General features: G+C 53.2%; 1 protein-coding gene across 14 annotated transcripts in view; it reads left to right on the top strand.

The window, feature by feature from the left end:
* MYO9B (myosin IXB) overlaps nucleotides 1-13610 on the top strand; it is an 80113-nt gene that overhangs the window by 1637 nt on the left and 64866 nt on the right. For all 14 annotated transcript variants that reach the window (XM_074337955.2, XM_074337951.2, XM_074337952.2 and 11 more), the window contains exon 2: nucleotides 11682-12577. In XM_074337955.2, coding sequence (XP_074194056.2) covers nucleotides 11738-12577 — 840 coding nt within the window. In that variant the 5' untranslated portion in view covers nucleotides 11682-11737. The remainder of the gene's footprint in view (nucleotides 1-11681; nucleotides 12578-13610) is intronic.

Genomic DNA, 13610 nt, shown 5'->3' with positions numbered 1-13610 from the left:
TGGCCAGGACAGCCCCTGATAAGCAGGACCAGGATTTTCTGGTTGCATGGTCCTGGCTGTTTTCTCCTCCCTGCACCAGGAGCATGGCCAGGTGGACTCTCATGGAGGGTCCTGTGTTGGGGGTTCTGACCTCTGTCAAGTCTCTTTGTCTGTTTCTTCACCTGTAAAATGGATGGGTTAGCCTCAATCAGCATTTCTCAACTTTGAAATCCAAGCCCTCTTGATAATCTTGGCATCTCCAGCACACAGCCCCCTTGGATTTTATGCAGCCCTCAACTGGTGAACCCCTCCCTGCTGCAGTGATCCCAGTTTGGTTCAACTTTCCATTCTACAGTTTACATCCAAAAATGATTTTTTTTTACTGCTGTTTCATGTTCCAAGTGGAAAGTTACGGTGCCAAATGTGCTTTGCACATCGTACCTGTTCCCAAAGCTCCGGCTGCATCCTGTGGTGGGATATCCCTGGGTGAGACTCTCCCTCAGGTCCTGGCCTATGACTTGGAGAAGCAGGTGGAAATGGGAATCTCCCCTTTCTGTTTGGCTGTAGGATCCATTTTCTGTCCCCATCGGGGGCATGTTAACTTGCCCCTTCCCTCTCCTAGTCTCCTTGAAGTCTTGTGTCTGGGGTGTACCCAGCGTTCCCTTAAGCCAGGACTGGGCGTGCTGGGGGCTGGTTCCAGGGGACAGATAAGCCCTTGTGCCTTGGAGGGGAGACATTCTAGTGCCCCCCACCATGGGAATAATAGAACGAAGGATGACCAGTGCCCGCTTTGGGACTTGTGAGTTCCTGCAGTTTTTCTCAGAAGAGGTGGCTGGGCCCAAGCCGAGCCTTGAAGGTATGGAGGTGTGCAGCCATGCCGGGAAGAGGGATTTGTACCAGCTGCTCCCTGCGCGGCTCTGTCCTTTACTGAGCACCTTTTCTGTTAGACGCTTTTATACCCAACTCTTCCATTCTGCCAACCAGCAGCAAGGAGGTCCTGGTTTCTGTTTTCCCCAATATGGAAACTGAGGCTCAGGGAAGTGATGACTTCAGAGATGACTCCCTGGGTATTCTAGAAACTCGAAGGATCATTAGTCACCTCAAATGGGTGAAGACCAACTCTTTAAAGCAGAGTCACTCAACTGCAGCACCATTGACATTTGGTACTGGATCATTCTTTGCAGGGGGGGTTGGAAGGTCCTGTGTATATAGGATGTTGAGCAGCATCCCTGGCCTCCATCCACCAGATTCCAATCGTACCCACCCCCCAAATCACGACAACCAAAACTTGTCTTCAATCGTGGTTTTGTGTCTCCTGGGGGCAGAGTTGCCCCCAGCAAGAACTCCACTCTGTAGTATAAAGTCTGGCTCCTGCCCCTGGCCCACCATTGCCTCAGTGGGTCTTTGGTGTAAGTTGAGCTCCTCGTGAGCTGCTGCCAAGAGCAGGCATGGGGAAAAAAGGCCAGCAGTTGAATTCTGCCATCCGGTCAGCTCTTAATCTGGAGTCCTGATAAAAAGGAGGCCCCACTGCAAATAGACCGAGGGGGAATTGGACGTGCGTCCCGAGAATGGACAGCAGAGAAGAAACAGGAGGTGAGTGGGGGCGATTTGCACTCACTCAGACAGCCATGCCATTGTCTTTCTCTTCTTTGTCTTACCACTGACCTGAATTTCTGCAGGAACCGTCCTTGTCTTGGCACAAATTGTTGCTTTTCTTCTGAGATTAAAGGTATTCAATTCTCTTCTCAAGAGCTACTTTGGAGGTGGCCCCGGATCAGCATGGCTCTTGAAGCCACATTATCTTCCCCCGTTTGTCCTCTTGGCTCCAGATGCCAGTCCATCCTCAGGATAAAAAAAAAAAAATTCAGACAGATTGTCTAACTTTTGTGCCTCGTGCATGCTTCTCGGCTTGTTCCCTGACTGTGACATTGCTGTTTTAATTCCATGGGAGGAAACTCACATTCTGGGGCCTTCCAACCCCTTGTAGGCGCTGTCCCTCCTCCCCCGCTCCTCACCCACCAGCCCTTTGTGCATCCCCAAGTCCCCAACCAACTGTGCCAGGCAGCCCCTGCTCGGCCTCCCTGCAGAGCAAGACAGGCCCCTCTCTCTGCCCTCATCCTGGACGGAGAGAGTTGCAGAACAAAGGGCTCTGTCTGAGCACTGCCGGGCCCCTGAAGAGCCAGCCTGCTGCCGGCCGCTGCAGAGCCCCGTCACTTCACCTCTCCAGTTTTCCTTTTGGCCCAGAAAGGGCCTCAGAGATTAAGCGTGTCTCAGAAACACAGCGATGAGTTTGGGTTCTACTCATTTCCTCGTCAAGACTTTCCTGAGCCGGATCCCGATGATAAATAAACTAGTGATTCAAGTGTTGGGCCCGTGGGTTAGTGGGAGTGATGAATAAGCTGTCCTGGTCTGACTCATGCGTTTATATCCCAGCTCTGCCCTGCTTCACGATGCTGTGTGTGCGAGGGGGAACCCAGCCACAGGCATTTCAGTGCTGTCCCTGCTGGGTGCGCGAGTGTCCCGGGGCTTCTGTAACAAAGTACCCCAAACCAGGCGGCTTAAGTAACAGAAATTGATTGTCTCACAGATATGGAGGCCAGAAGTCCCAGATGAGGGTGTCAGCAGGGTTGCTTTCTCCTGAGGCCTCTCTCTTTGGCTTGTGGGCGACCATCTTCTTTCTGTGTCTCCACTGCCCTCCCTCTGCAGGTCTAGCTCCAGGTTTCCTCTTGTAAGGGCACCAGACCTGTTGGATCAGGGCCCACCCTCATAACCTCCTTCTAACTGAATTACCTCTTTAAAGGCTCTGTTTCTAAATACAGTCCCATTCTGAGGTCCTGGGGGTTAGGACTTCAACATAATAAACAGGAGGGGTGGGCATACACAATTTGGCCAATCCTACTGGGTAAAGGGCGAATATTTTATTTTTTATTTAGTAAAGAGAGTTTGGACAGTCATACCAATAGAGTGAGTTCATGTGTTTTATCTCACTTAGGTAAACATTTTAGGGGAGGTGGACAGGTCAGCCACATTAACTTGAGAAGCTCCCTGTTGGGGAATTTTCCAGATCTTGCACATGTCCTTACCCTTGGAGTGACTGCAGACAGGCAAGGACCTGGCTCAGGAAGGAGCAGATCCCGTGGGACTCTACAAGGGGCATGTTTAAAGCCAGGCGTGAGAGGCTGTATATGCGTGCACTTGCATCCATACCGCGGAGCTGGCTAAGATTTATAATTGGGGCAGACGGGGGTCCCTGTTCTCAGTATTGCCAAGCCTACGGCCAAACTTCAAGGACATCTTGACCCTGTGCCTCTTCCACGATGTGTGGATAGGCTGGGAAGAGATGATTGGTGGCCGGGACCAAAGGTATTGACAGGGCAACCATGGCCCGCCTCGGTGACTGGAGATGTCATTGGGTCTGAAAGTGAAACCAGGTCCTTGTGGCAGACACCAAGCAGGGGTTGGGCTTCGTGGCCAGGAGCAGGAGGCCGTGCCCATGTGAAGGCCACGAGGCTCGGGGCCACGGGTGGATGGGAGGGGGTGACTCTGGGGCAGAGAGGACCCCACACTGCTGGGGTGGGGCAGGCAGCAAAGGCAGGTTCCACAGGAATAGAAAACAAGGATGGGTACAGGGGTCCAGTTAGGACGACAGCACAGTGGCTAAAGGGTTCAGAGTCTCTTTGAGATGGTGGGAATGTTCTAAAACTAGAGTCCAAGGATGGGTTATTGAAGAAACTGGAATAGGGGCTCTTGGTGGGAGGCAACCAGTGCTTTGTAGTAATAGCTCATCTGCTCAAGAGCTTAGAAACTGCCAGTATTTATTGAACAGCTACTTAGTTCCAAGTTCCAGGCATGAGACTAACTGCTCCATGGTTGCCCAAATCCCACATTGCAACCAGTGAGGCAGGACCTGCTCCCCAAGCAAGGTGTCCCGGAGACCTATGACAGGGGTTCCCCTGGGACATGTCTTGGGTGTGGGGGGGTTTCCGTGAACCAGAGCGGCTGACACACATTGAGCAACTGGGCTGGTACAGAAGCACCGCCCTCCCCCAGCCCTACCCAGAGTCCTCAAGGATCCAAACTGCCTTTAAAAGCAGAGTGGGTCTTCCTTGTTCTCCAGGGACTATGGAGCCACTGTCTAAAGCAGGGCTTTTGTGTGTTGTCACTGTAGCTCTGTCTGCAGGAGGTTCTCAAGGTGGCTTTCCATCTGGATGTGACAATAGGTAGACTGTGTGATTTGGAGAGGGGGATCCCAAAAGGGTCTCCTCTGCCCATCCAGACCATCTTCCCCAGTGGCCTTCTGTGTCTTTACGAGCCCTCCAGCCACCTAGGAAGGACCCAAAGCCCGGCCCCTATAGTTCTTGATCTGCCCTCCCCCTGTAACCAGAACCCACCTGCGTCCCATGGGCCCCACCCGAGCCACTGTCAGTCCCCCTACACACACCCAGTGAGACTCCCCTCCCCACCCCCATAGCCCACCTGTCACACACAGGCTAGCCGACCCCTTCCTGGTGTCACTCAAGCACTCAAGTCCTGGTGCTCCCTTCCCCCAAGGAGCCAAGGCTCCCCTCAGACATGCATGAAAATTTAAACGCCATCCCACATTCACCAGACCCTACTGGATGGGATCTGACCTCCCTGACCTCAGCCCCTCCCCCTCCAGCCTCCCTCTGCCGGCCACACTGGTCCCCTTGTTCTGAGGCTGCCCCTGCCCTTGGCGCTCACCACCCTCGCCCGGGCTTCCATCACCAAGCGTGGGCTGTCTGCCCCTTCTCACTTGTCCAGGCCTCAGCAACTGTCCACTCTGAGCGCTTCTTTGCCTCCTGTTTTAAAATGACGGCCCTGCCCTGATCTGTTTCTGTCCCCACTGAAGCACCGTTGACACAGGGCTGGGTCAGTCTCTGCAGTGGGGGCCACATTGTGCACTGGAGAGTGTTGAGCAGCGTCCCTGGCCTCCACCCACCCAATGCCAGTAGCACCTCCCCTCCAGTGGTGATGACCAAAAATGTCTCCAGCCATCTCCTTGTGTCCCCTGGGGGTGGGACAAAATTGCCCCTAGTGTGACTCATCATTGTTGGAAATGCCTCTTTGCTCATAGGTTGGTTGGTTGTCAAGTTCTCTGCAGGCCAGACACCTCCAAATTCTCACTCTCTCCTGTGCCCGGCACTGGCCTGGCTGAGAAACATTTGCTGGACAGATGTTGAAGGATGTAGCCACAGACCCCAGGGAAAGGATGGGTCTTGAGGGGCAGTAACCTGCTGGAGACGGTGGCCCGGCCGCTGCCCGAGTGCCTGCCGGGGGGAGGGGCTTTCTCCAGGGCTCAGACCAGTTGGGCCAGACTGGAAGGCCTGGGGGGACATCTTAGGAAAGAAAGGGATGCATTCAGGCAGCAGTCCTGAGAGGGTGTCTATGCTTGGAGCATCCAATACCCTCTGTACTAGGCACCTGGATTGGTGTTAAAGGCTGCTGTAAGCTGATACTCCGAACTGTGGGCTTGAACAATAGAAATTCATTCTCTCACAGTTCTGGAGGCCAGACATCCAAAATCAAGGCATGAGCAAGGCCCTAGCTCCCTCTAAAGTCTCCAGGGGGGACCCTTTCTCGCATATTCCAATTTTGGGGGCTCCAGGCGTTCCGTGGCTTACGGCCATATCACCCTAATCCAAACCCTAAGTTGTCCTCCAGCTCTGAGCGACCTTAACCAAGAAACATACTTCTTTTGTAGCTGTTTCTTAGCACGTCCATCTTCCAGATAACTTTGCACAATCATTTCTTCCTAAAAAGTCCAGTGCTCATGCACATGGGAACATGGAAACACACTGTGTTCTAAGTGGTGCCTCCTGCATGATTCTATAGTCATGCCAGCCTCCTCCTTTTAGCTTGAGAATGATTTCATCCGATAAACATGTGGCTGCAAATTACGGCCTTATATAAACGAAGCGGCTACACTACGCTTTCTGGAGGCCCCATCTGCCTTATTTTCCAGTAAAATCCCAATTGCTCGCCAAACCAATAGGCAGAACCTTGCTTTTTCGTGCACGAGGCCTCGGCCAGGCCTCAAGAGTGGCTCCTTCACATTTGTCCACTCACTTACCCCTGGGGCCAAATTTGGGGTTGCCTTCCCCTCCTCCCTGCACCTTCTTTCTCGTGAAAGAAAGGCCCTGAATTGAGTTTCATGTCTTCTCCAAGTGCAGAAAGTATACCAGCGTAGCGTTTGCAAAGCCTTCATTTTTCACGGTTCAGGTTTTTCAGTGGGAATTCTTTCATTGTGGTAAAATGCACATGGGATTTATCATTAGTAACATTTAGTGCATTCTCAATGTTGTACAACCAGCACGTCTGTCTAGTTCCAAGACATTTCCATCACCCCAAAAGGAAACGCCATCCCCATCAGCAGTCACTCCCCATCTCCCTCCCCCATTCCCTGACAACCACCAATCTGCTTTCTGTCTCTAAGAATTTGCCTGTTTTGGACATTTCATATAAGTGGAATCATACACTACGTGGTCCTCTGTGTCTGGCCTCTTTCATGCAGCATGTTTTCAACCTTCACCCATATTGCGGCGCATGTCCATGGCTGAGTAATACTCCACTGTGTGGGTGGACCACATTTTGTGTATCCTTCATCCTCTGACGGGCATTTCACTTCCACCTTTTGGTTCTCTCAGCGGGAATTTTATAGCCTGCCAGCTTGACTTCCATTTGGTAAGAGGGCATAGTTTTCCCCTGAGTCCTGGGGAAGACAGATCCCATCAGTGTGTGGGGGGGTATTTTGCTTCTGCTCCCGTTGTGTGCACTTCCGTGAACGTTACTTGGAGGGCAGAATGGGTATTTGGTAAACCGGTTTGGATGGAGGATGGCCACACGGGTTTTTCAGGACCTGCTGTCCCTGACACATGGCTGCCTCCTGCGATGGCCACTTGGCTGAGCTGGGTTTCCCCACTCACCCCCAGGACCTGCTGCCCCTGGTTCCCCAGGCCCAGACCTGCTTCCTTTCATTCTAGACACAGCCGGGGGATTCTCGAGGCATAGGTTTCACATCCACTTGGAACAAGGACCTTCAGCCACAGCGTGACTAACTTGCAGGTCTCAGGCTCCGTTAAGACTCAATGAGGAAGGTGTGCTTAGAAGCCAGAGAAAACGGCTGAGCCCCACCAAGGGAGATGTTGTCGTTTAAGAACGATGTATTATCAATGAATTAACAATTGTCAGTGAATTATCACAGTTCTGGAGCTGTGATCGTCAACATCATGGCAGCCCAGAGGCCGACCCACATGTGTCAAATAATTTCATCTACAATATTTAACAAACAAATATGGCTTCCTGGTCAGGGGAGAGAAGGATTCTTTAATAAAAGGCATTTATACAATTGCTTCACTCTTTGGAGAGGAGCACCTGGATCCCCATTTCACCTCCCACACTTGAGTGGGTTGACTAGTGTCCCCCAAATTCGTGTACACCTAGAACCTCAGAATGTGACCTTGATTGGAAATAAGGTCTTTGCAATGTAATTATTTAAAGGATCTCAAGACAAACTCATTCTAAATCCAGTAACGGGAGTCTTTATAGGAAGAGGCAAGGACACAGACAGAGAAGGGCACCATGTGACAATAGAGAGATGAGAGGGAAGCATTTATAAGCCAAGGAAGGCCAAGGCTTGCCAGCAGCTACCAGAAACCGGGAGAGAAGCCTGGGACGAATTCCTCCCTCAAAGCCTTCAGAAGGAGCCAGCCCTGCTGACACCGTAATTTTGGACTTTTCCAGAACTGTGAGACAAATTTCTGTTGTTTTAAGCCATCTGGTTTGTAGTACTTTATTGCAGTGGCCCTAGGGAATACATACACTCTCCAAAATAATTTTCAGATGGATAAAGGCTTAATGTAAAGAATAAATTTGGGAAGAGAAGATGTGGCCCCAGGTTAATCAGATCTAGGAGAGGAATGGGCTGGGCAATATATATCATGAAAGAAATGACCCATAGATCTGACTGCCCGGAAGTTGTAATATTTGTCTCAAAAAACACCATATGCAAAAGCAAATTGATACGAATTAGTTTCATCAAACATGGCAAAGAGTCAATAGCCTTCCTATACAAAGAGCTCCTTCAAAACAATAAGTTAAAAATAATTTTAAAATAGTTAGGCTTCATTGGGAACACATGGGCAACAAACATGAACAACTTACAGAAGCAGAAAGATAGCTGCTCAGTAGACATAATTATAATAAAAAAAAAATCCAGCCTGACAGTCAAAGAAATGTTAAATGACAAGACACTCTTTTGTGCCCAGTGAAGAGTCTGATTAGCCGAGTGTAGTAGGTAAAATGGTGCCACTTATGGAATATGGAAAGAGGGGACACTGAGATTTTGTACTGGGAGCAGAGCTGCCTGGGATCCAGTAGAGGGGTTTGAGGGGCATTTCATCCCCAGGACAAGAAGGAGGCAGCAGGGTGGGGCCGACCCCCATCTGCGATGCGGATGTGAGAAGGGGAGGGCAGGGACTGGGGGTAGGTGGGTGCCCAGCCCACTGGGGACGCAGCCCAGCTAGGGAACTGGACGCCCTCCTGTGGGTCGGGCTCTGGGCAGCTTCTCCCTGATTGGACTAGAGAGGCCCTTCAACGTCTAGCCTATTAACCTGGGCTTGGGCGTGGGAAGTGGCCACAGTATGCCAGTCACCAGTGTGGGGACCTAGGGGTGGTCGTGCTATATTGGGCCTGATGACCAGGGACTCTGAGGGCTGTCCCTGAGGGTTCCCTGAAAGGCTTTGTACTGGGACACCCACATCTAGACCAATGGGAGGCCCTCCTGACTGGCTGGTGAGAAGACAGAGCAGTTCTGGGGACATGGTGACAGCAGACAGGATGTGGTCAGTGGGAGGGGCCGGGAACGAGCCTTTTGGGCGTTCAAGGCAGAGGAGGGCTGGAGGTGGGGCAGGTGTCTTTGGGCATGAACACAGTCCCTGAGGGGGTGCCATACAGTGGATGCCCCAGGTACAGAGCCTGGCGGTCAGGGCAGGAGGGGTCCCTGCCCAGGGATAGGTCCAGGTGACGCCACTGTCCCCAGGGCTACAGAGCAAGTGAGCAGTACCAAGACAGGCTGTTGGCAGCAGGTGTGACTAGCAGGAGCTTGGTGGCATCTTTTGAGGGAAGGGGATAGTGGTTTACATGGCATGGTGGAGGAATGGTGGACCAGGGGCCAAGTGGGAGTGAGAGGGGCTGGCTCCAGGCCACGTGGAAGCGAGGAGGTGACTGGGCTCTACGCAGGGCTGGAGAAGGATTTATTAGTGTCTCTGGTTTGAAGGCACATGAGCTGTTCCACAGAAGGGTCCTCCCTGGCAAACAACCACGGAAAGGAGTAAAGGCATTTGCTCTGGAAAGAGAGTGCGGGTCCTTGGGGAGAAAGGCCAGGTGAGGCCAGGCTGAGCAAGGAGGCCCACACAGCCAGGGCCAGCAGAGGAATTTCCCAGGAGTCAGACGTGGTGGGCCTGAGTGTGTTCCAACAGCTAGAGGGTCTGCAGCAGTGAAGTCAGGTGGACGCTGCAGGGACTCCTCCCAGGGGCCCCAGCGGGGTTAGGCCCCGCCCCTCCTCTCTGGCCGTCCTCCTCCCTGCAGTGTTGGCCTTCAGCAGCGTCCTTGAGCAAGTCTTATCTACTTCCTCCTCATCTGGGATGGAGTGTGCATCAGCTGGTCCTGTAATTGGCCCTCCCCTCCCCCCCTCGTCTCTGAGCCCAGGGTCTCCTGCTTCCCCCACCAAGGGGCCGAGAGCTGCAAATGTCCCCTACACACCTCTGTTCACAGTGAGGTTCTGAGAGCTCCTGATGATCAGCTTTCCCTGAAGAACGTGAGGTGATTCAGAGTGCAACTGGCTGCAAGGCCCTCAACCTGTCCAGGCTTCGGCCAGACCCTCATCAGGGCCGGTGGCAGAGGCCACAGGAGCAGGGTGACTGGGCTCTGGTGGCCTCTTGCTTAGGTCAGTGTCTGGGGGGAGAAAGCAGGCACATCTGTGTGACCTCCGCCGCCCATGTCTAGGCAGCTTGGGTGTGAGACAGTTCAAAGCCCCCAGCCTGTGTGCTGGGTCACGCCTCCGGAAATTGTGGTGCACATCAGCCACGTCGCTATACGACAGCAAGTCATAGGGCCAGCTCTGCCTGAAGCTCTAGCTCTGCCTGTGTGCATACGTGTGTTCATACGAAGGTGCTGTGCATGCGTGTGTGCCCGTGTTGGTGCACGTGAGCACACGTGTGTTCTGTTTGTGCATGCATGAGTGTGGGTGTATCCATAGGAAACCATGCATGTGTCCTATATGTGCTTGAATGTGGTACACACGTGCACGTTCATGTTCATGTGCTTTCCATGCATGTGCCTGTGAGCATGCAGGTGTGTTCTGTGTGTGCACGGGAGCGTGGGTGTGTTTGTATGAAACTGCACACACATGTATCCCTGTTTGCTTGTGTGCACGGGTGTGGGTGTGTTCATGAGAGTGTGTTCTTGCCCATGTGTCTGTGCTTTATATGCTTTCACGTTGGTTTGCATATCAGCTTCTCTCTCCGGGCTTTGAGCCGAAGTCTAGTTCATCTTTGTATCCTCAGCCTTGGGTGGCACACAGTGAGCCCGCACGTGACCCACACACATTTAAGCCTCTTACTCCAAGACACAAAATTGGCTGTTGCCAACATCGGCTGCATTTTCTCTTTTTCCCACATCTTCAGAAGCAAATGCATTTTTTAAAACCAAACTTTTTCTGTTGGAGTCATTTTAGATTTACAGAAAAGTTGCAAAAGCAGTGTAGAGAGTTCCCTGTACTCCTCACCCACCTTCCCTTATCGTGACCATCTTATATTTAACACATTTGTACCACTAAGAAATTGACGTCACTGCGCTGCTGTTAACCAACCTCCTGACGTTATCCAGATGTCACCAGTTCTTCTACTCATGTCCTCTCCCTTGTCAAGGGACCCCGTTTCATTTAGTCATCACGTCTCCTCTGGTCTGGGATGGCTCCTCGGTTTTTCTTTGTATCTCATGATCTTGGCAGTCTTGGGAGGACTGGCTGGGCATCTATCTGATGTTCTTATCCGCAGAAGACTGGCGTAGAAGCAAATGCACTCTGAGCAGTTTTCTTGAGTGAGCTTTGAGGAACTCTCCTGGACTTCATTCTACTCATTGGGGTTTTGGGGACATTGTTGTTTCGGGGTCCCTGGATTTCAGGGCAGGTCCATTCTTGTTTAGCCCCTCACACCTCTCACTGCCCGTGGTGTATTGTGGGGACATAACCGAGGCGTGTGAAGTTGTCTTCATCTGCTTAGGGAGCTGCCAGGGGAGGTTTTATCTGTCTTAGGAGAGGCTAGGAAGGATGTGGGCTGGGCAAGGCTTAGGTGAGACATGGCTGTGGCTATTGGACTTGTAGGTTGAGAGGCTGACCCTGGGTGGGGAAGAATGGGGGCTGGGACTGAGCAAACTCCATGGGAAAGGTTTGCCCTTGGGGGGATGGAGTCTGGTGCCTGTCACTCTGCAAGAGCCACAATCCTTGGGTCAGAGGTCATGTTTAAGGACAGGTGGAAGCTCTTCCCACCCTTTGGCTTTTTGGGAGAGCCCTGTTGGGGCAGGGGTTTCAGGCTTCAGGTCTGAGGCTGTCTGTCCTAGGTGGGCATCAGACACCCCTACCACCACCCCCTGCTACTCTGACCATGCCACCCCCTCCCTTCCAGCTCCAGGACGTGCGCCCCAAGCCCGGGAGGCATGCTGAGGCTAGGCGGCCGGCAGGATGAGTGTGAACGAGGTGGGCAGCTCTGGCTGCCGGAGGCAAGCGGCCTACCACCTGCACATCTACCCGCAGCTGGCCACCAGCGAGAGCCAGGCCTCGTGCCGTGTGACGGCCACCAAGGACAGCACCACGTCAGACGTCATCCAGGATGCCATCGCCAGCCTGCAGCTGGATGGCACCAAGCGCTATGTGCTGGTGGAGGTCAAGGAGACAGGTGGGGAGGAGTGGGTGCTGGACGCCAACGACTCGCCCGTGCACCGTGTGCTGCTGTGGCCACGCCGGGCGCAGGACGAGCACCCGCAGGAGGATGGTTACTACTTTCTGCTGCAGGAGCGTGACGCAGACGGGGCCATCAAGTACGTGCACATGCAGCTGGTGGCCCAGGCCACGGCCACCCGGCGCCTGGTGGAGCGTGGCCTCCTGCCCCGGCAGCAAGCGGACTTTGACGACCTGTGCAACCTCCCCGAGCTCACTGAGGCCAACCTCCTGAAAAACCTCAAGCACCGCTTTCTGCAGCAGAAGATCTACACATATGCAGGGAGCATCCTCGTGGCCGTCAATCCCTTCAAGTTCCTCCCCATCTATAACCCCAAGTACGTGAAGCTGTACGAGAACCAGCAGCTGGGCAAGCTGGAGCCGCACGTGTTTGCGCTGGCCGACGTGGCCTACTACGCCATGCTCCGGAAACGCGTCAACCAGTGCATCGTGATATCGGGCGAGAGCGGCTCAGGCAAGACACAGACCACCAACTTCCTGATCCACTGTCTCACTGCCCTGAGCCAGAAGGGCTATGCCAGCGGCGTCGAGAGGACCATCCTGGGTGCCGGCCCCGTGCTGGAGGTGAGCTGCGCTGTTGGCAGGAGGGGCTCTCTGCCTTCACACGTGGGTTTTATTATCACCTCCGCCATGGAGAAGATAGTTTGTCACACTCACAGTTCCCTTGAGATAGAAGGCTCAGCACGTGGCACAGGGCCACAGTGGGAGGCACCGGGAGCGCGGGGAAACCGTGGGCAAGAGTCCCCGTTGTGGTTTTCACGGGAAGAAATGTTTGAGGCAGGGTGAGCAGGTTTCAGACCGGTGGGTTTGAATCATTTCAGGGCTCTGGGGCGTCGGGTACCTGGTTGTCTGGAACCTGTTCCTGAGGTATCGGCAGGTGGACAGTGTCCTACATGTGAGAGTTTGTTAGAGGAGGTGGTGGCAGTGTGAGTTCTGACTGGGCTGGTTTGCAGATGGAAGATGCTCAGGCACGTCCTTTGCCCTCTTTAGGAATTGGCTGATCCTGGGAGGGGCAGTCCCTCCAGGGTCCACCGGGCCTGAGACGTCAAAGCATCAGAATATAGAAAACAAAAAGCCCTGATAAATAGACTGTTGATTAATAGACTCTTGATATACTGTAGGTTCCAGAAAGAAAAGGATGGCGTGTCCAAACTGAGCAGTTCGTGGCGGGGCATTGCTGGTGGGGCTGCCGTGTGAAAAGAAGCCCGCAGAGCACAGTGCAGGCCTAGGGCCTGGGGGCCATTGAGGCAAGGGGAAGGGGCCACTGGCAGCACCGTAGAATCAGTCGGGGAGGAAACACCCTCTGCCCTCTGTCCAGCATCCCTGTTGGCCAAACCCTGTGGAAGCCATTGATGTGTCGCTGTGGGTGAGCCTCTGGATGCAAGAGCAGCGAAAGTGACCGGAGTGTCCCTCACCCTCCGTGTCTTAAGACAAGAGGCATCCACGTCTCAGAACATAGCATAACTGTTGTCACCTGGTGAGGGCTGAGGCACTGTGTGGGCCCAGAGGTCTGCGCCTTGGGTTTGGAGTCCAGGACTCCGCTTTCTTTCTTTTTTAAATAAGATTTTATAATCATTAAATAATAACACATAAGTAA

This window comes from Rhinolophus sinicus, chromosome 15 (genome assembly GCF_057876585.1).
Source record: "Rhinolophus sinicus isolate RSI-liver-muscle chromosome 15, RSI-T2T, whole genome shotgun sequence".
Taxonomy (NCBI): Eukaryota; Metazoa; Chordata; class Mammalia; order Chiroptera; family Rhinolophidae; genus Rhinolophus; species Rhinolophus sinicus.
This window is presented reverse-complemented; position numbering and strand designations above follow the sequence as displayed.